This window comes from Rhinoraja longicauda, chromosome 6, assembly GCF_053455715.1.
Source record: "Rhinoraja longicauda isolate Sanriku21f chromosome 6, sRhiLon1.1, whole genome shotgun sequence".
NCBI lineage: Eukaryota > Metazoa > Chordata > Chondrichthyes > Rajiformes > Arhynchobatidae > Rhinoraja > Rhinoraja longicauda.
In genome coordinates, this window is record NC_135958.1 from 6,135,812 (window position 1) to 6,158,187 (window position 22,376).

General features: G+C 38.5%; 1 protein-coding gene across 11 annotated transcripts in view; it reads right to left on the minus strand.

Annotated features, from left to right (window-relative positions):
- chd9 (chromodomain helicase DNA binding protein 9) overlaps window positions 1–22,376 on the minus strand; it is a 196,967-nt gene that overhangs the window by 51,933 nt on the left and 122,658 nt on the right. For all 11 annotated transcript variants that reach the window (XM_078400388.1, XM_078400385.1, XM_078400392.1 and 8 more), the window contains 13 exons: window positions 22,049–22,235; window positions 20,550–20,699; window positions 18,883–18,951; window positions 17,958–18,013; window positions 16,346–16,463; window positions 14,992–15,078; window positions 14,341–14,475; window positions 12,267–12,388; window positions 10,959–11,202; window positions 9,193–9,369; window positions 8,076–8,219; window positions 6,474–6,729; window positions 4,538–4,748 (listed from right to left, as the gene is read on the minus strand). In XM_078400388.1, coding sequence (XP_078256514.1) covers window positions 4,538–4,748; window positions 6,474–6,729; window positions 8,076–8,219; window positions 9,193–9,369; window positions 10,959–11,202; window positions 12,267–12,388; window positions 14,341–14,475; window positions 14,992–15,078; window positions 16,346–16,463; window positions 17,958–18,013; window positions 18,883–18,951; window positions 20,550–20,699; window positions 22,049–22,235 — 1,956 coding nt within the window. The remainder of the gene's footprint in view (window positions 1–4,537; window positions 4,749–6,473; window positions 6,730–8,075; window positions 8,220–9,192; window positions 9,370–10,958; window positions 11,203–12,266; window positions 12,389–14,340; window positions 14,476–14,991; window positions 15,079–16,345; window positions 16,464–17,957; window positions 18,014–18,882; window positions 18,952–20,549; window positions 20,700–22,048; window positions 22,236–22,376) is intronic.

The window sequence follows — 22,376 nt, forward strand, 5'->3', positions numbered from 1 at the left end:
ATTGACCAAGCTTCTTATCCCAGTAAACTGAAGAACTCAGTGGCTTTTAAAGAGCTTTTCAAAAAAGCTGGGAGTAGAAAGAAATGGTAGAAAAGTCATTCACAGACAGAATGGAGAGTAATAGGACCACAGTACAATTCTTAATTAGAAGGAACTGCAATTGCTGGTTTATACCAAAGATAGACACACAATCTTGGAGTAACTCAGCTGGTCAGGCAGCATCTCTGGATATATGACTTTTCGGGTCGGAACCCTTCTTTAGACTGAGGGTGGAGGTGGGGTGGGAACTGGAGGTTGAAGAGAACGGCAGAACAAAACAGGATCGACAAGATGACCAAGGAAGGGTGGAGCCCATAATGACCCATTGTTGGCTGGGGAAAGAGGTGAATACGAATACAAAGGGATACAAGGATGTGAACAGTGGAACTGGTAGGATGACTAGAGGGCCGGGGGGGGGGGGGGATTTTTTTTTGGGGGGGGGGGAGGGGGAAAGAAGGGGTAAAGGGAGGGAATGCAGGGGTTACTTGAAATTAAAGAAATCAACATTCATACCGCTGAGTTGTATGCTTCACAAGCAAAATATTAGGTGCCGATCCCAGATATTAGATACATGGCGCATTACATTAGTCTACACTGATAGAAGATATGAACGTAACTGCTATGAATTTGCTCTTGTGATAATCTTCAAAGGTCACTTTGCTTGAGTAGATTATGCAGTGTATATCTTTGAAGTGCTGGTAATTGTTTATAAACGTGTAACCCCCCCTCCGTCCCATAACATCATATAAACAGCAACAGCAGTGGAGCCAAGGCAGACAGCAGACACACAGTTCTATTTTAGAATGGTCCCCTTTATATTAACACAATGCATAGAGGCACAAGCTGAACACTACTCATCTGCCACTTTAGCTTAACATTGTGAGGTTGGCTTTTATGAGCTTGAGTTGCATTATATTCACCCTGCCCCCATCTTCTTGGGAAATAAAAACTGGCCTCCAAATGAATATCTAAGCTGACAGTTAAAGGTCAGTAAATAATTGATTAGAATTCCAATTTACAAACAGGTGAATTGGAAAGCGCGTTTCAAATGCAAGGAGAAATAAAAATGGTTTATTTCCTTTCAAAGTGTTTTCACTTACTGCTTCCAAGATTTCAAAGTCTTGGTAATTGTGATTCTCTATTCCCTATTATGATTAATCATTTCATAATTACCACAAACAGAGCGTCACTAAGCTGCAATTAATCATTTATCTCTGATTTAACAGCCCATCATAATTGTGCACAACCATTAGATCAGAATTTAATTTCCACCAACGGTACATTTCTCACAGCGTTAAGCACCAAAGCGAATCGATTACAAGCGCAGTCATCTCACGATTAGGGGGTCAACAGTTCAATTGCAATTATTTTCCAAGAAAGAAGTGAAATTGTAATAATTTAAAGAGAAAAATGGTCATGTTTAATCGCAGAATTCTCACACGTATGTACGCATACACAACCTGAGCATCACGTCCTTTGTCAGAATTTGTCATATTTGCTCCCAGCTCCACATTCTTCTCTTCCCCCCCCCCCCCACACACATCAGAAATGGTTCATAGAACAGTACAGCACAGGAACAGGTCCTTCGGCCCACAATGTCTGTGCTGAACATGACGCCATCTCTTATCCGCGTGACACAATATTCATAAGTCACTTAAATGCCACTACCGTATCTGCCTCCACCAACACCCTGGTCAGTGTGTTCCAGAAAATCACCACCCTCGGTAAAATAAAACCTGCCCCTCTCACTTTAAAGCTATGCCCTGCAGTATTTAATATTTTCATCCTGCGAAAATGGCTCCGACTGTCTACCCTATTCATGCCTCTCATCAGTTTATATACAACATACTCTATTACCTAAAGTTGAAATATATTTAATTACTATACATGCATTAGGGCAGCACAGTGGCTCATCTGTGCCTCACATTGCCAGAGACACAGGTTCGATTCTGACCCCGGGTGCTGTCTGTGAGGAGTTTGCATGTTCTCCCTGTGACTGCATGGGTTTCCACCAGGTTCCTCCCACATCCCAAAGATGTGCGGATTTGTAGGTTAATTAACTTCTGTAAATTGCCTCGATTATGTAGGGAGTGGATGAAAAAGTGGGGTAGCATAGAACTAGTATGAATGGGTGATCGATGGTCAGTATGGACTCGGTGGGTACTAGCATATTTATTATGTTATGTTGCAAAGGAGTAAGAATACGCAGAAAAGAGGGCTGTAGAATGACGACATATTTAGAAATTACTAACAGATATAGAAATTACAACTAGATAAAAGTCACGAGGGATGTCAAAACCATGCCATCGTGAAAAGATTTAATTTTTTTAATTACAGTGTTTTTTGAATTCAAAGTCCGTTGCATTGTTTGGGGCGTGGCTGTGTTCTGCAGGTGCGGCTCACCGGCAGTCTCTCCGTTTTTTCTCTCGTTTTTTTTGTCATTGTCGTTGTTAAATGTACGTTTTGTTTTATTTTTAATTCTGTGTATGTAGGGGGGTGGTGGGGGGTTGGGGGAAACCTTTTTTCAAATCTCCTCCTCAACGGAGATGCGACCTTTACTGTGTCGTATCTCCGTTCGCGCTACGGCCTAACATCGTGGAGTCGGCGGCCTCCAGCTGGGATCGACCTCAAAGACTCCGGTCGCAGGGCCTGGACTTACCATCTCGGAGGCTTCGGCCGTGGGCCCTGCAGACCGCAACATCGGGAGTTCGCAGGTCCCTGGCTGGCGACCGGCTTTTGGGAGCTCCAGCCGTAGCAGCTTCGACCGCCCCGAAGCGCGAGGTACGATCAACCCGCCCGCAGGCCCTTCATCGCCCTGCGTGGCCCGGCCGCAGCACTTTCCATCGCCCGGTGGGGGCTCAGGACTTTCATCGCCCTGCGTGGCTCGGCCGCAGCACTTTCCATCGCCCGGTGGGGGCTCAGGACTTTCATCGGCCTGCTCGGCTCGGCCCTGGGACTTTCCATCGCCCGGTGGGGGCTTCAAAAAGTTGGGAGCCTCGATCACCTCGTGGCACCACGGGAGAAGAATGAGGAGATAAGACTTTGCCTTCCATCACAGTGAGGGTATGCCTAGAGCAATCACTGTGATGGCTGTTTTGTGTAAAAAATTATATCTGTGTGTCTTGTGCTTTTTAATGTCTACTGCCGGACCCTGACGTGAGAGGACGCTGGCGTTGTGTATTCGCCGCTTTTCCGTCAGGATAGTTTGTCTGTTTGTTTCTATGTTAATTGTTTTTGTAAAGCGCTTTGAGCATGTGATAAGGCGCTATATAAAATAAATGGATTATTATTATTATTATTATTGTTTTAAGCAAAATTTTCTGGTAAGAGTAAAAATATTAATCCCACTATAATCAGTCTGAAGAAGGGTCCCAATTCAAAATGTCACCTTCAAAATGCTGCCACAGAGATTATTCCAGCATTTTGAGTCTATCTAAAGATATTTAAAGTATTACAAAATGCTGGAGTAACTCAGCAGGTCAGGCAGCATCTAGGAGAGAGGGAATGGGTGACGTTTCAGGTCGAGACCCTTCTTAAAGTTGAACTTCAAGGTAACTTGGTATAAAAGACAGCAGGTGATTGTTCTAAGCTCATGAGCAGTGCATCAAAATATACCGAATTTTCACGTATCATTACCATTCTGTAATTTTCAACCAAAGTTGCTGTTCTGCCACTAAAACGAAGGAACTCCAAATGTTATAAAGAGTGCAGGAGAATTTCAGAAATAGGCCTGAGCTTTGTATCTGACAATGCTTTCTTAGCATCTCAGAAAGGTTGCAGCACAGGAGAAGGCTATTCAGCTCTTCCAATTCATTACTTATTGATTACTGACGAGAGCTTACATATTTCATATGGACATTGACTATTTTACTTGGCACAATCAGCTTCAATGATCCATTGAAAACAGCTCTGTTACATGTTAATTTACATCCAAATGCACCAATGTTGACAATATTAAACTTCAGTAAAACTTCAGAAATCGGTGTTCTTCAAAACTCACGATTAATTGCACCAATTCATTTCCGATTTCTGAGAATTTCCAAGTACAATAAATAAAATGTTTAATTAATAAACAATGAGCTCCATTTATATCAAATCATTTCCTTCTTTGGATTTGGTTCATCCAATTAATTACTTAGTTTGCAAACAAAGATCATGATGAGCTAAGTTCCCATGCAACTTTCAAGATGATAGATATAAATTAGATATAAATTTATGGTGTTCAAGACAGTTAGAAAAAGCATGACAATGGGTGGCCAGAAATAATAATTACACTACAACGATTAACGCAACAACTTATCAGGTAAATGCTGGTAGAAATGCGTGACCACAACTGCAACGAGTCACAGAATTAGTACATGGTGAAGACACTCAACGCAAGATTTCCAAATACATTGTTAGTTTAAAACATTAAAAAAATATTGCATTGCACAACTTCAATTTGGTAAATAAATGCAATTACGTAATGTTTAAGAAATCTGTAGAGAAAAACTCGTACCTTTTATGAATAAGATAATCCTCAAGTATGTCTAAGCAGCGTACCATCTGCGAGAAGATAAGAACTTTGTGACCTCCTGCTTTCATCTTAGGAAGCAACTTGTTAATTAGGACCAGTTTACCAGCTGACTGGATCATTGCTTGCAGGTGAAAATGTGGAACAGCTGGACTGTGTAGCTCTCTGAACTCTCCAAGAATCTTTTCTTCGGCACCTGGTATTGAAGGGAAAATTCATTACCCTGTTGGATAAATAATCTACAAACGGAGTGTAAAACTTTCAATTAAATCAATATTAATTTATGGCTGATTTGGTCAGCCATGGGGGACTGTGGAAAGATTTCTGAAGCCCAGCATTTAGGTAAAAGATTGTAATGTCAAACATGATTTAAATTACATCCTGTGAAGTTTTAAGAAATAAAACACAACACAGAACGGGATAAGTTCAGTGTCATGAGAACTGAAAATTTAATCGAAGAGTAAGATTTTTAGTTTCGACAGGAACGCAGACTAGATGAAGAGAAATGTCTGGGGCATGTTGAGTCAGGCAGATACCTCTGTACTGTAAAGTCCATGGCTTTCTGAAACAAAGTCTAGCAAACTCTGAGTAATGCTAGGAAAACCACAATTCTGAAAGCTGCATGAGTGTGCACCAAATTGAAGCATTGCTGAGTCCCACAAAATGCAAGATTACACTTTAAAAAAAGTTTGTTTTGTTTTTACCCTCAGCATCTTGAAAAGCAACAATAGATATTCTTGCCACTGTGACAGTGCTGCTACCCTTCAGTGTCCCCCGTCCCCCCCCATTGCATGATTGCACAGAAATCTGGTTACCATGCTCTTGACTCAGAGGCCTGCATGAAAGAGCTGGAATAATTAGTTCAATTACTACTGCAGCATCTGTTAATTAAATCAACTGTAACTCAAAAGTGAGCTTCAGTAATGGAGACCATGAAACTGTCAGGTTATCACAAAAATCCATCTGGTTTATTGATCTCCTTACTTGAGTCTGAACTATTCACAGATCCAGACTCTTAATCGCCTTCTTTAATGGCCCAGCAAGCTATTCAGTACTACACAACTGCCTTCACTATGTAGACTGCAACGTCTCTCGAGTGTTCCAAAGGATAATCAGTGCAGGGCAATAAATATCTATCTTGTCGGTGAAGTGCACGTTCCATCATAAATTTAGGATTATTAAAACTTAATTGGGACACCTGAGCTATGACTCGGTTCTTTCTTTCCACCCAAGTCATCAGATTGTGGATGTAAAAGCTACCAGTCGATGTTTTGATTTGAGACTCTGAATGAGGGCCAAGAGGGAAGAGGAAAGATTGTCAGTAAACAGAAGTGTGAGGAGTTGATGGGATAGGGCAAGGTAGGTGATAGGTGGAACCAGATGAGGATGGGTTGATGGGTGGCAAATGGGGATTGGAAAGGGGAACAAAGGGAGAAGAAAACTAAGTGGACAGGTGAGTGCAAAAAGCCACAAAGTGCTGAAGTAACTCAGTGGGTCAGACAGAGTCTCTGGAATGTGCGTGTTGGGCAGGAGAGCACGAGGGACTTAGGTCACCTGAAAAGGAACATTTAACATTCAGGCCACATTTAACATTCAGGTAGTTATAAGCTACCCCAAGTGGAATGAGATGCAGTTCTTCCAATTTGTGTTTGGCCAGACAGGTCAGTGTTGCAGGTAATACAAATACATAGCAGGCGAAATTTAGCCCTTTTTCTAAAAGATTTAAAGACAAATCATTTTATGAAGTTTTTGTAATGACATCTCAACAGTAATTGATTGATTGCTGGCTGAGATTTAGGGAAATTCTATTGGAGTTTCTTAAACAAAATTCTCTGTTAAATTAACAGAGCAATAAAATCCAGGATTTTCAACTGTACAGCAACATTAGGTGATCGTTTCATAGAGGTAGTCAAATTCTTACCTTTTATAAGGTAGGGATGATTGCAGCACTTTCTGAGCTCCATCATTGTGTTTACGAGATTTGGCACATTTGCCTGCCCAGCTCCTTTGGATAGGAAAGTAAAGTTCCTTTCTAGGATTGCACGATAATATTTCTTTTGAATGTTGGTTAGTTCTACTTCAATGATAGTCTCCTCTTTGGGGGCCAGCTTCTTTTCCACATCCTCCTTCAAACGCCGCAGCATCATGGGCTTTAATATTGCCTGAAGCTTTTGCACCTGGAAAGAAATCATGCATTTGGTCATATATTAAATGCATGGACAGGGATAGATGCACACTACCATCTGGGAAGGATGCAATGTAACCAAAGATACTTGAAAAGCAAAAACATGTTAAAGTGCTACAGACCTAAATGTGCTGAGACAGCAAATCAATTGACATGGGGAAAAGGAGATCTACTTAGTGTAACAGCTAACTCTAACAGAGGACAGCCTCCAGGGTTCTACATTAGGGACCTCTCTCTCTGATTAATAAATACTTAAGAGATTTCTTCCTGTGTGACGTATTATTCATATTACTATCAATCCCTCTGCTTAATGTGGGACATTAAATTAATTTTGATATTATATTACTTCACGTCATTCATGCTGACTTGTCGAGAGGTGGCCTTTGCAGTGTTTCCATTCTGGTAATGCTTGCAGAGTGAGTCATACTGGAAGATTATCTTCCTAAACCAGACATGCAAGTCAAATTCAGAGAGTTTGTTTCAAAATGCTGTTCTCCAACATCGCACGGAGGTTGGTAAATTATTCAGCTAAGCAGAGAGGTGCAAGTACAACGAGCAAATTGTCTGTTGCCCTTTATCGCAAAGGGTTTGCAGTACCAAAGTAATGTTGTATTAGTGAATTAGTACCTAGTTTTGAAGAGATCACATTTGGAGTACTGTATGTAGTTTTTTTCTCAATATCTGAGGAATGATATTCTGCCCTTGGAGTCAAGACAGCCGGATTTACTGGAGTGATTCCTGGCATAAGAGTCATGTTTTATATGGAACTGAAAAGCTTAACCTATGCTTAATGGAATAAAAGTTGATTTCATGGAAGGCATTGATTCTACGTGTACCAAGGTACAGTGAAAAGCTTTTGTTGCTTGCTAACCAGTCATCATCATGTTTTCTCATTCCGCTGATTGGTTAGGACACAACAAAAGCTTTTCACTGTACCTCGATACACGTGACCATAAACTAAAACTAACTAAAAATTTAAAAGGACAGACGGAGGAGATGCAAAACGGCTGTTTCATCCGGAGAATCTTGAACTAGGGAGCATATTTCTGATGTTCACTCATCATCCTGAAACATGGAGCAAAACGCAAAGTGTTGGAGGGACTCCAACATTCAGTGGGTTTGGCAGCATCTGGGGAGGGAACAGACAGGCAACATTTCGGGTAGGGAAACCATTGTTCAGACATGCACCTGAAACATTAGCTCCATTTCTACCTTGATTGATGCTGAGGATTTGCATCATTTAATTTTTTTAAAGTCTTAAATCAACATTAGAAATACATACTAATGTTAAATTTACTTTACATTTTCAATCAAATTTTAAAAGTATTTTACTTATACCTGCGCTTCACTCTTTAGATCTCCAAATTCCTGCATGAATGTATTTTCGGATGAGAATTGCTGAGGTTCCAGGAAGTGAAGCAAACTGAACAACTCCTCCACAGTGTTCTGTAATGGAGTTCCTGTAAGAAGCACCTTATGTTCCTGGAATAGAATAAAAAGTTTGTACTTTATCATCAGGTTTCATAGTCACGCAGCAGGAGAATCAAAATCCAGTATCCTCCATTCCTCATGAATTTCATTTGAGTTAGAAACTCATGACCTACCTATTGAGGAGGAAGGATAAGAAGGGCTCTCTTCAGAAATTAATGTTACTTTAGATCTTGAAACATTGATTTCACCAGTATGATTGTAACCAAAGTAATTCAGCTCTCTTGTTGAAGAAGTGGGACTGACATTTCAGTTCCTCTCTTAAAAAGGTATTGCATATAAATTTAATGAACCAAATTATCCAAACTGATTCAATCACCTGATAAAATGTACAGTGACAGCACTAGTGATTTAATAAAATATATTCTGACAATTCCTATTGTGCATGTAAACTAATATCTGAAAAAAATTGTTTGGGTTAGGACCCTACTTTAGAGCGATTCTAGCAGGAGGGGAGAAAGTTGGAAGTGGTGGAGGTTGGACAAAGCCAAGCAAGTGACAGGTGGATACAGGAGAGAGGGGGCAGGTGGGCAGATAAAGGCTGGAGATAAAACAAACCCAAAAGGCTGCGAGAAAACAGAAGCATGAAATATGAAGCTAGAGGATGGATGCAGATGGAAGGGGTTGTGGGGGGGGGGGGGGGGAGAGGGGGAATGAGATAGTGGAAGAAACAGATGTGTATTCAGATGGGGTACAAGGAAGGGGAAGGGACAATGCTAGTTACTAGATGAAGGAAAAAGTCTTAAAAATTCCACTGATCTAATTTATTTGGTAAATCCAATTGTTTAAACAATCAAGCTTGATAACTTACAGAAAGCAAAACCAAATAATCGGGGTGAAACATAAATTAAGTTGTCCACAGCCTGGTCCTGGGTCAAGTTTGCTTTGGTTGGATTTCAGCTATATCATTAATTATCAATAATGCTAAATAGTGTGCTACAATTTTCCATCAATTTTATTTACACACCAGATTCATGATTTTCAGTCCTTCCAGTAGTTTGCAGTTTTTATTTTTCAGTCTGTGAGCCTCATCAATGATCACACAACGCCACTCAATTACGTTCAGCTCCGGGCACCCACCCAGGATCATCTCGAAAGTAGTTATCATGGCGGTAAATCTGTACGTTCCCCGAAGGATGCGGCCCTTGGGATTAAGAGCAACAATGAATTGTGATGAGATCTACATCCTGTTATCACAATTGCAGTTCTCCCAAACGAACTCAGCAAACCTGTAATTGAATTAATCTGTGGTCTGAATGATCATTTTATTGATATTCCTTCGAGAATAAAGCTACAGTGAGCTCTCCAAAAGAAAAGGTGTGAAGCACATTAAAAATTAAGAAACCTTATTAATTAAGCAGTATACGAAAACACAGACTAATCTAAAAGGATATGTCAACTAATTTTCCTCTTTCCATTGACATGCCCGAACTGCTGGGCAGGACCTATAGCTCTAAATTCCTTCATTAATCTATCAACCAGCTTTTGACTACAGCATTCAAAGCCTCACTCTTTGAGAAACACTCTTTGTTTGTCCCACCATTCCACATCCCTCCCATTACCTCCGCAACATAAAACTAACTTGTTTTCTCTATCTCTTTTTAATCAAGGTACTTCAACCTGTTACTGTAACTCAATTTCATATGTCTTGCTGAGTGTTTCCATCATTTTCTGTTTTATTTCAGCTTTAAAGCCTTCATATGAACCACTAGACTGAAGAAGGGTCTCGACCCGAAACATCACCCATTCCATCTCCCTAGAGATGCTGCCTGATCCGCTGAGTTACTCCAGAATTTTATGTCTACTTCGAGTTAAACCAGCATCTGCAGTTATTTTTCCTACTGTGATTACACCAGTTTCAATTCTCATGAGAAAACTACAAAATACTCAATTTTTATTTACAAATTTTCCAACAAATGTTCATTAAAGTTTTGATGACAAAGATCTTTATTGCTCATACATTTGTGAATTTGGTGCTACAATAACTGATGAATAGCAGAACATTTTCCACTTTTCTGTATATTGTATCAGGTAGAAATATGGATAAATTTTTATAAATTTTAATGAATCTGGAAGAAAGCATTCCATAAAATGAGCAAAAAACAAAGTGCTAGAGTAACTCAGCTGCCAGGCAGCATCTGTGAAGATATTCCAATAACTGGAAGCAACATCATTTGTCTGTGTAGGGATTACAGCAGTTTCTTGTGTCTTGCACTCTTAAAACGAAGTTATTTAGCACATGAAAATGCCTGGAACAATGATTTGTACTTTCAATACAATAAAAGTAATCGTCTCAGTTGGACTGAATTAGACTCTTTATATCATTGAGCCAAAACTTAACAGAGTCATTTGTCAGTAGGCTCAGCTCACAAAAGAAAACATTTGAAATATGAAATGTTAACTTTCAATTGGCCACCAAATATTAAAATAGATTAACAATCATTAAGAGTACATTCTTAGATGTTTGCTTATTTGCAATTTTTTTCCAAATCCACGTTCAAAATGATTTCAAGAGTGAGGAATAATAAAAGAAAATTATCCAAGTGAAACAACATTTGAAAAGAGAGAAATGCCTGACTGTCTAGTCTTGTGTCTTGTGTTTCTTTTTTTGTGTGACTGCTGGTAACGTAATTTTGTTCGGTACCTCGGTACCGAATGACAAATAAAGGCTCTGTATTCTCTGTAAGTTTAAAATCGACTGTTTTTTTTAAAAAAAAGATGAAAAAAATGTACCTCTGAGTCCCGGAAGTACATTTCATACTGTTGAATCATTTGTCTGCTGATCATACTGCCGTGATAAACAATGACGTTCAGGTCTGTCCATGTACGAAATTCTCGTTCCCAGTTTGCAATTGTAGACAAAGGTGCAATGATGAGAAAAGGACCAATCAGGCCTGTCAGACAGATCTCGTCGAGGAATGTAATAGATTGGATGGTCTTGCCTAAACCCATTTCATCCGCAAGAATGCAGTTTTGCCTGGAATCGAGAAATAGTTACGTTTATTATATGTTCTTACACACTTTATATTCAATCTCAGGCTTTATGTAAATTGAAGTTGAAAGCAAAAATTATTTGTGCAATGATAGTTGGGTGAAATTTATTGCAAATAAGAATTTCCTTTGAACAATTATATATGGTATTAGTGTTTATTAAAAGGAATTTATATCTTCATAATCTTGCATGTTTCACTACCAATAATCATATTACCTCAATAAATGAATTGGCATTTGAACTCTACGCCAGTAGCTCAAAGAAAAGGATGCGATATATTTTCAGTGCCAATATTTGAAGTACCGCAATAACCACACCTGTGCTTTAGAAGATGTATTATATTTGGAAAAGTTTGCAAAATGGGAGTCCTTTTCAGATTTTGAAAATATTTGAAATGGGCAGGAAGAATGTCTGAAAAACTTTCCAGAATAAGCACAAACAAGAAAGAAAAGATACAGTTCAATGCGAGTCTACAGACAGGATTTTGTTCTTACAGTAATTGTGACTTTTGCTATTACGTTGAAACCAACAGCACTTTAGACTTTTTGTGAATGCACATTTTAACATGGAAAACATCAAATAAATTGAATATATATATTTGTACATATGAACTGATAAACAGCTTTTTCAAACAGCTTGCTGTATTTACTATCAAATAAAATTGTCCTACACTTTTAAATCTTGATTCCAATTGGTAATCTATCAGTGTTTCTAGTTGTACTAACAATATTCTAAACTATATTCTGCATTCACATATTTTTCTCTTTGCTCTACCTGCTGTACTTGTGTATGACTTGATTGCATTTATGTGTATTATCTGAATTAAGTGGATAGCACGCAAATAAAATCTTTTCACTGTATCTCGGTACACATGACAATAATAAACCAATACCAATAAATGTTCCACTATTGCATCTCATCATCTTACTTACAGTACTCTTCGTTAGGCTGGAATGAAAAACTCCAACTTCTTTTGGAGAAAATTCTCCACATTCTGGGTCATATAAGAATCAGTTATTTAACATGAAAAACACAGACTGCGTTCCTACCTGTTATACCAGTTGAACAAGAGCCAATTAACTCCTTCCAACTGGTACTCCCTGAGCTCATTACCGATCTTGTATTCCCTGAATTCTTCAAGCTTCTTCCAAAGAGTGGGAGGAGGCCGTTCCTTTATTAAGATGGGTATAAAAACAAAAGCAAAATAAGGATATGGTTGAGCTTCAGGAAATAAATTCTTAAAGTCATTAAATTGCCCTTTTAAATAGTGCCCCAGTGCTCTTTGCATTTTTAGTTTACTGATAAATTTTGAGTAAAAGTTTGCTCCATTTTACCCAGATAGCTTATCAACACACAGGGCAACACAACATACCATACACTTAATTATCTGCTTTTGATCGTTATAGATGCCTTTTAAATTTGATTATTTTCATGTTTCTGTGTCTTAGCTGTGGCTCACTCAGTGACAGTCGTGACCCTGAATTACTGATCGTTCAAGTCCCCCTCCAGAGACGACAGCATACAAAACAAATACAGGGGAGTGCTAACAACTAGAGCTGCTGTCTTTCAGAGGAGGCATTTAACCGAGAGTCCTTCGACTCTCCAAGGAGAACATAAAAGATCTCATGACACTAGCAGGGAAGTTTCCCTGTAAATATTTAACATGCAGCCAACATTTCCAAAACACCATCTGGTCATTATCACATTGCTGTTTGTTGCAGCTTGCTGTGTGCAAATTGGCTGCAGCATTTCCAAGATTATTTCAGTGTCACACTTTAAATTACTTCACTGGCTGTAACATGTCCCTGAAAGGAAAGTTGAAAGGCACAAAAAAGTCCTAATTGTCTTCACCCCCTGGAACTGACACCCAATATTCAACATCCATCTATATACTACTATGATCAAGTTGTAATAATCCATTTCCCTTAACATGCAAACATTAAGCGGTAAACTTGTACATGTGCTAATATGCACACATCAAATCTCTGAAAAGAAAATTAAAGGGACGAAAAATGAGCAAATAATGACTTTTATTTTAGTACCTCTTCTGGAATGTTTCTGTATCAACATTAAATAAAAACATGCGACCCTATCTCCAACAGCTGATAAAATAGTCAAATTTATTTTACTTTTTCGCCCTTTTCTGATTGGTGAAATGGAATCACTATATTTTAATTCTGGCTGTTTAAGACCCATCTTCATATTACCATAAACTAATCCTAGACTGACAGAGGCACATTGCATTGTGATGAATTATATACATTTGCTTCCACCCTTCCACACACTCTCATTCCAAAAACAAAGATGCACAGTACAGCATTTCAGTTTACCAACCGCAACAAAATAATTTTCAGATAATGCAGGTTAATGTAAATTTTAACATATGGAACTGCAATTGTTGGTTCAAAAAATGAGACTCAAAATGCAGGAGTAACTCAGTGGGTCAGGCAGCATCTTAGGAGAACATGGATAGGTCGGAACCCTTCTTCAGACTGAAGGGCCCTGACCCGAAATGTCACCTATCTACGTTCTCCAAAGGATAGCGGAGTCAGGGGGTGTGGGGAGAAGGCAGGAACGGGGTACTGATTGAAAATGATCAGCCATGATCACATTGAATGGCGATGCTGGCTCGAAGGGCCGAATGGCCTCCTCCTGCACCTATTGTCTATTCTGCCTAACCCATTTACTCCAGTAGTTTATATCTTTTTTCAATGTAAATTGTATTCAGTTTTAAAAAAGGTAAATGGCATACCTATAAAAACATTTCTACTATGTACATTCCAATGGCAATAGCCAGCTGTATTTTACAAATCTTTTAAAGTTTAGAATTGCGTGTGCTAGGATTCACTAAACATTTGAATAAGTGGTATCAATGCTCATCCTGGGAAGTATTAATGATCTTCCACTCACTTTCTAAATTGAATCCTCGATCTTCTGAGTTAGAGACCAGAACCTTATCCACTGAAGCTGACATATTATTTAGACTTTTAATGCAATACCACAATTATTTACAATATTTTAAAATAATTAAAAATACTCAGCCAATAGTTAGAGCAATGATTTCCACTTGGAATTTTTTAAGCACTAAATAATTTGCCTTACGGTTGAATGTTGTTTACTTACCACACGCTTCACAGGCTTTGCTTGCTGCAATCGTTCAAACTCCTCAACCTTTGCTTGATCTACATCTTCTCTAAGCTCCCAAGTGCTATCCTCGTATGGCAGTGAACACCATTTAACCAAATAGTAAACCACAGCCTGCATTAAAATAATAATAAAGTTTATTTGCTAAAAATATATTACAGTGTTCTCTGGATAATCCTTTAAATTGAATGCATGAACGACCTGAACAGGATCATTCCAATTCCACTGTCAAGAATCTGAGGTGTAAATGGAAAATGCTAAATGCTAGGATGATTGGCAAATACTAATTCTTTTCACTCCAATCTACATTTGTGATTCAATTCAAATGTAGGATGGAGCCCAAAAATGGAAATAATAATAATGTTTTATGATGTTGTTTTCAGGTGAAATTACTATGTTCTAAGTTATTACCAGCAAAACAGAATAAATCACAAACCATGACCATGCTCAAGAGTTCCTCCAACAATTTTAAGTTATAATTTAAAATAAATGTCATGGACGGATTCCAAGAAAGTTTTTCAAAGAGTTATACATCCAGTAAAATCAGCAACTTGGACTTAAGTCGAGAGATTTGCCACATTCCAAAGGATGTTTTTGGCTGGAACCCCCAATAAGTTTGTACTTTGATACCTCTCTGGTGTCAGTATCTTCACAACACGAGTATTCCAATATTCTATCGACTTCAACGTAGTCTGGATTGAATGGCTCATCATCCATCTGTCAGTGGTTTATGGTGGAGGCAAAAATCATAAATAACTTAGAAAAGGTGTGCTTTACAAGTAATTTACTTAAAAAATAACTAGCACTTTCCCCAATTTAAAAAAAAATCTGTTCAACATGATTAAATACAAAGTACATCTTGTACTACAGTACATATTTCACAATATAACCTGAATTGTAAATATTAATTTGAGGATTGTTCAGTCAAAAAGGTATCCTTGGTCAAGAAATGTTGAAGGTGTTCAACGTGAAGGAATACCATCTATGCTAGCATTCTCAGAGACATTTCATTGGCAGGTAACACTGTAATGTCCGAAGAAAGGTCACGGCCGGAAACATCAACCATTCCTTCTCTCCAGATATGCTGCTTGGCCCGCTGAGTTACTCCAGTATTTTGTGTCTAACCCTGTACCAAGTATAGATCTGGGGCTTTATTTATTTGCTGAGCTGGTGAACTCCATGAGGGCACTACTTCTGTTGGTAAGGGGCCAAGTATGCATCAGCTATCCAAAACAATGGATGTTTAAGACCTATCTTCATATAGTCATACACTAGTCCAAAATCTCGTAGAGTGTCCTAAAGTGCCCCAGAATTGCATGCAGCAATATGTATTTGAAAATGTTTTCATTGTCATAAGTCCATCAGCATTTGCCTGCCATCAACAGATGAAACATTTGTAGGTGTCTGGGAGGTGAGGAATGCTTCAGATGGAGATAACAAGATCCTTTTTTGGTGCTGCCTTAAATTTTTACCGCAATTATGGAGCCTGAGTAACTGCATGGGCTTTCTACACCCGACCTACAGTGGTTGGCTGGTTAAATGTGTGCATGGAAGGCGGTTCTATTTTGCAGAGAACTTTAGAGACAAGTCCAGCATGCTGTGAAGGATGCGCAGCTTGTCAGAAATAATTGAAAGAAATATCAACCATTTGTTGAAGAGAAACAGTGGAGCCCTTGTGGAGAAGTTTGTCCTAATCAATACCCAGTTTGAAGTCACCAGCATACAGAGTCTGGTATAGTTTTCTAATTTGGACACAGGGAAGAAGTGGGCAAGCTCATTATTCTTTATGGTGCAATGTAATCATCCTGGACTAGTGTTTTTATGGCACTTTGCATTATTAGTTACAGAAATTTGTGATGTATAAAAAAACCTACTTAATGGACCTGAAAGCATAGTATGCATCTCATACCAAGATGTAAATATGGACAATGGGAAAGAAGCAAAATAACCACAATCTTAGTTCCTAAAATACCCCGAAACTCACCGCAGCGAAGAAATGACCTCTCTGTGCCTGTTTAACCTTGAAGCGTTTCACTTTCTGATGTATCCTTTTGTCTTTCGTCAACTGTGCTTCTGTAGCCCATTCACAATGCAGATATGAGCTACAAATAGTAATAAGATCAATACCATATCAAAAAAACAACTTCACTAATGACAAAAACTACTGGTTTAGTCATTGATGCGAGCTAGCTTTACCAATAATCTGCTAAAACAAGCGTTATTAACAAAGCAATAAAATATAGCACCAATATTTTACAATTTTTACCATAATCTACAAATGTGCACCCATTTTTTGGTACTTGCATTAATAAAGCTTGTGTGGTGCCCAGCACTTATTCATCCCAAAACTAAGGAGGAAGTTTGACTTCATTTTCAAGGGTGGATAGAAGTCCATTGATAGCGCTATCTAATTAGTCCCTCCAGACCCTTCCACATTGACTGGCAAGATTCCTTTTTCTTTTCAACTTTTTAAATTATGAATAAAACCATTTCTATCATTCCTTCCTCTAGTGCATTTCAGATCATATCTTGTTGCTTAACAAATTAGGCGGGCGGCACAGCTGCTGCCTCACAGCATCAGAGACCAGGGTACGATCCCGACTTCGGGCGTTGGCTGTATGGAGTTTGCATGTTCTCCCAGTGACCACTTGGGTTACCTCCGGATGCTCCGGTTTCCTCCTACATCCCACGGACCTGAGAGTTTGTAGGTTAATTGGGCTCTGTAAAATGCCCCTAACATGTAAGCAGTGAGGGAATGGGTGAGAAAGCGGGATAACATAGAACTGGTATGAACAGGTGAATCATAAAACAAATTATCTCAGCAATCTCACTTTCCCATGCACAAATTTGCTGCCATTTCCTACCACAATGACATTTGTAAACATACATCACTGGAGGAATAGTTCTCAGGATGTATTGAAAGGGATGTGAAAGTAATATATAAATTCAGGTATTTTTATTTTATTGTTAGTGCTTAACACATTTATTGGACCTAATATTCTTCTCTGGACAATTAGCCCATCACTTTGTGCCACCGAATCAAATTTGAAGTTGGCCATTTCGACATCCTCACTTTAACAACAATAACCATTATGCAAACTCACTGATGCAGCCAAAATTATACAATGATGTCTTCCATGATCAAATTAAAACCAATACTGGACTCTATATTCCATCTGTTGCACTTTGCTAATCTCCCACAGTCTTTTTCCATCTAAATGAAATAATGAGTCAGAAGCTTGCTCACATACCTCCTTCATTTCCATTCAACAGCCAACTGCTAGAAATAATGCAAAACATCTGAGAATATCTGGGAGGACAATTTGTTCTCCCAATGGAAACCATAATGAAGCATTTTAATTCCAGAAAAAGCGATTTACCTCTTCATTACCCCGTGTCTTTGAACACAAATATATTTTGCAATAAAATCCTATTCACCCATGAGCTTTTCACACACAAGTTTCTACACATGTTGTTAATTTGCTGACATACATGCAAATCTTGTGCCTAAATGAAAATAGCAAAATCAAATTGAATGTCCACTGAATTTAACCCAGAGGTCTAAGATTATAATATTTTTTTAAAAGTTGACTTACTAATTTTTGTACTTTACAAAAAATTCTTCAACATCTGCCATATGTCCATTGGCCACCTAAACAAAGAATCCGTTTGATTAAAATTACTTGTCAAACATTCATTATTAAATTCATACCGGTGGCCCCTCCACTTTACAGCTGTTTGCATAATGGAAATTTGCTCTTATAAAATTTATTAGTTGCTATCCAAAATTTGTTCTACAAAATAATATTTACAGAATGCTTGTGGGAAATAAGGTAAACGAATCAACACAATCGTTCTTACTTCAGCTCGCTTTTTTTAATGCATGCACAGATGACAAGGCTTCATGTTGTGAATATACTGTCTTTTTTGTCTCACAATACTGTCTGTTTTTTGTTTAGGTAGCAGATAGGTAGGATGAGGTAGCAGACTTTAAACCTGGCAGAAAGTTTGTTTGTGATACATTTGTTTGTGATACATTGGCGCAGCAGTAGAGCTACTGCCTCACAGCGCCAGAGATCCAGGTTCAATACTAACTACGGATGCTGTCTGTGCCGGTTTTACAACATCGGTTTTCTCCAGGTGCTCCCTTTCCTCCCACATTGTAAAGACGTTCGAGTCTGTACGTTAATTGACGTGTGTAGGATGCAAACGTGGGACAACATGTAACTAGTGTATGGGTGATCAATGGTCAGCGTGGACTCGTCAGTCGAACAGCCTGTTTACATGCTTGCTGTATCTCTAAAATGCTAAAGAATACCTTGCACTTTGGTATGGTTTAATGCATTCAGATTTAGGATTGGGATAATTTAACAGCAAATACTAACCAAATGATGCTCACCAACATTAAGAGTTAAAACTCTTACAATTGATTAGACACTAGCCAATTAGGTTACAATTTTCACAACAAATGAACCAAAACCAGATGAAAACGAGCAATTTTCATGTTGAAAAGATTCCCACCTCTTTTTTCACCAGTCTTGCAGCCATAATTTTATCCACAATTGCAGCATCTTCTTCACTGGGGTTTTCCTAGGGAAAAGACGCAATTTTTAAGCAACAGACAGGTAATTCCAATATACATTCCATCATGTTGTCATGTCAAAAGTGGCGTGAGAAGTAATGTTCTAGTTAGCCAAATAGACCTTAAAGTTTAAGGAAAATAAACCATCTTAGATAATCTTAAATTTGGGTTCAACTGAAAAATGTCCCTTCGAGATTCACTGTTGAATGACTAGGCTGATTCACATTCACCCGTGATTACTAAAGATGTCAAAGGTGACAGGGAGAAGGCAAGAGAATGGGATTGAGGAGGAAAAAATATCAGCTAAGATTGAATAGCGGAGTAGATGGATGGGCTAATTCTACTCCTATGCCTTATAGGCCAAATTTTACTTTTATGGTAACATCAAAACCGTTGGCATTCACCAATACCACTGTGAATTTCGCATTCACCAATACCACAGCAATTTTGAAATTTTCACACAGATGTAGTTTAATACAGAAATTGTGCTGTCCGTAATCTGAAGAACTTCCAGTAAATCTTTTGCAATGGAATCAAAGGAAATTCCTGAACAGATACGAATTTAAGCACTTGTCAACCAGTACTATAATAAAATAAACTAGTCACAAGCTCGAAGTATGTCTTCGATGACATTATTACTGCTGAGCAAGTAACAAGACTTTATAATTAATTTTATGGTTGTCTCCTTCATAATCTTTCAAAAATGTTTATATAATCAAGTTGATGTGTTATTCCAGCTTCATGTGCATCAAGTGTTAACCTTTCTTTACACAATCTATACTTGAAAAGTTAATTGCTTCCTGATATTCTGTTGATGAGCATTTTTAAATGAGATTGGCTGTTCAGCCAGCTGGATGATAGAGCTGTTGGATGCCAAAGATCCTTGCAAACTCCTCCCACGGAGGTTACTCGACCATCCGTTTTCTGAATACCACACGTATATTTTGCATTTATTAAAAATCCAATTAGTGGACCTTACAGCGAGTCACAATCAAAACAAAACACAGAATGGAGAAATAAAAATAAAACTCCAACGTATCTTTCTTGCCAGCAAAATTGAAGAAAGTTAATTACATCATTGTCAACATAGTTTGAAAGTAGATTTTAAAATTCATGTTGCTGATGATGAAAATAAATGATCAAAAAACACGACGATAGGTGAAAATACTTTTCCTTGATATTGCCAGCAATGGCTTGAACAGACAGGGTATTGTCAACTTTTAAAAGCATATCCATACTTTAGACCATAATACATGGGAATGGAATTAGGCCGTTCAGCCCATCGGGTCTACTCTGCCATTCAATCATGGCTGATCTATTTTTTCCTCTCAAAGCCATTCTCCTGCCTTCTCCCCATAACCTTTGATGCCCTTACTTATCAAGAATCTATCAATCTCCGCTTTAAAAATACCCAATGTTGGCCTCCACTGCTGTCTGTGGTAATGAATTCAACAGATTCACTACCCTCTAGCAAAAGAAATTCCTCCTCCACTTTAATTATATGGGCTATATTGTTGAACATCTATTTTTATCCAACTCGTTTATGTGGCCTTTGCATTTCCTCAGCCACTAAACTATGCTACAAATAATTGAAAAGGCCACTCACCACAAATAATTGCACAGGTTGCACAGCATGTGCAACTGCACCAGCCCTAGTTTTTCCTTTGGCAGACAAGCCATCATCATCATCAGAAACCTTCATTCCAGTGTCTTCGTTGTATTTCTTTCGTTTTACTTGTCTGTTCGATCGTCTTTTCTGTAAAATGAATTAAATCTTAAGATCAACATAAGAGTTCTGCGTCAGCCAATTCCTAGCAATAATTATCTGAATGCATAAAAGAGTCAAGAATGTTTTATAGTCATCTGTCCAAAAACAGAACAATGAAATTCTTACTTTAGGTTAGTTTAGAGATACAGTGCGGAAGCAGGCCCTTTGGCCCATCGAGTCTGTGCCGACCAGTGATCCCCCATACATCAGCACTATCTTATGCTCTACAATTTACCATTTACACAAGCCAATTAACCTACAAACCTGTATGTCTTTGGAATGTGGGAGGAAACCGGAGCACCCAGAGAAAATCTATGTGGTCACAGGGAGAACGTACAAACCCCATGCAGACAACACCTGCAGTCAGGGTCAAACCCGGGTCTCCGGTGCTGTAAGATAGCAACTCTACCGTTGCGCTACTGAGCCGCCCTTGTAGCAGCACGACAGACATGTAAACAAAGTACTCAGTGGACACCAAAATGAATAAAGAATAATGTTTAATTTTTGTTTTGTTATAGAGGAAATCCTTCTCATAAAACATTGAACTTGTGCTGGCTTATTTTGATGCCAAAGTTATTTGTCTTTCAGGGCCAAACACAGTTTGCAAAACGATCCTGACTGGAAAGAGTTAATGTTCATGGTTGCCTAGGAAACATTTTAGCCAGCACACTGTGTAGTAGTCTCATAATCAGGTCATACCATTTATTTGCTTGAGAAAAATGGAGAACTGATTTCTGTGTGGATCTGATGATCATTAGGAACAATTGGGAAAGAGCAAGAACATATTATTTGGTCAGTTATTTTGATTTTGCTCTATTTTTTTCTCTTTCTAACGTTCCATATGCTTAACTGTCCCTCGGGCCTTTAATTTCACTGCCCTTCTCCTTTACATTACTTCCTCTCGTGTCCTCTGTTTTGTCCCCCTTCTTCACCTTCTCTTAATGTTTTTCAACCTTTCAGTGTGAAGAAAGGTTCTGATCCAAAACGTCACCTGTCCATGTTCTCCAGGGATGCTGTCAGACCCATTGAGTTACTCCAGCATTTTGTGCCTTTTATTTTCCATCCATCCCTTGCCCTTTCATATTAGTCTCATTGCACTCCTGAATCCCACATGATTTCACCTACTTTCCCCATTCACTCACACGGTCTATTCTTGCACACATTACTTCTCCTTCCACTATGTTCCTCCCTGCCTTCCTTGCTGTCCTTCCCCTATCCACACTTGGATCACTCCTACACCCATCACACTTCCTCTCCTACCCTACACACTGTATATTATGCTAGGCACCTTTTGGGATTGTTTTACTCCTCCCAAAGTATTGTACATTAAGTCTTACCTGACATCCAGCGATGGGTTCTTTCTTTATTGATGGTGTTGGAATTTGTTCAGCATCTGATCTCTCTGCTGATATGTCATTCCTTCTTTTCTTTATGGATGGTGTGATAATCTGCATAGAGTTCAACCCCTCTGCTGACGAATCATTCCTCCTTTTCTTTTTCTTGCCAAGTGTGATTATAATTTTGCTGTTGAATAACATGTCAATAAGAGAGGATTAATTTATTAATCTAAGAATTGAAAAATCAAATTGGATAAAATAATTCCCTGCGGGATGGTGAATAATACAATCTTGCACTGCACAGGAGAATGTTAAAGAATGGCAAATG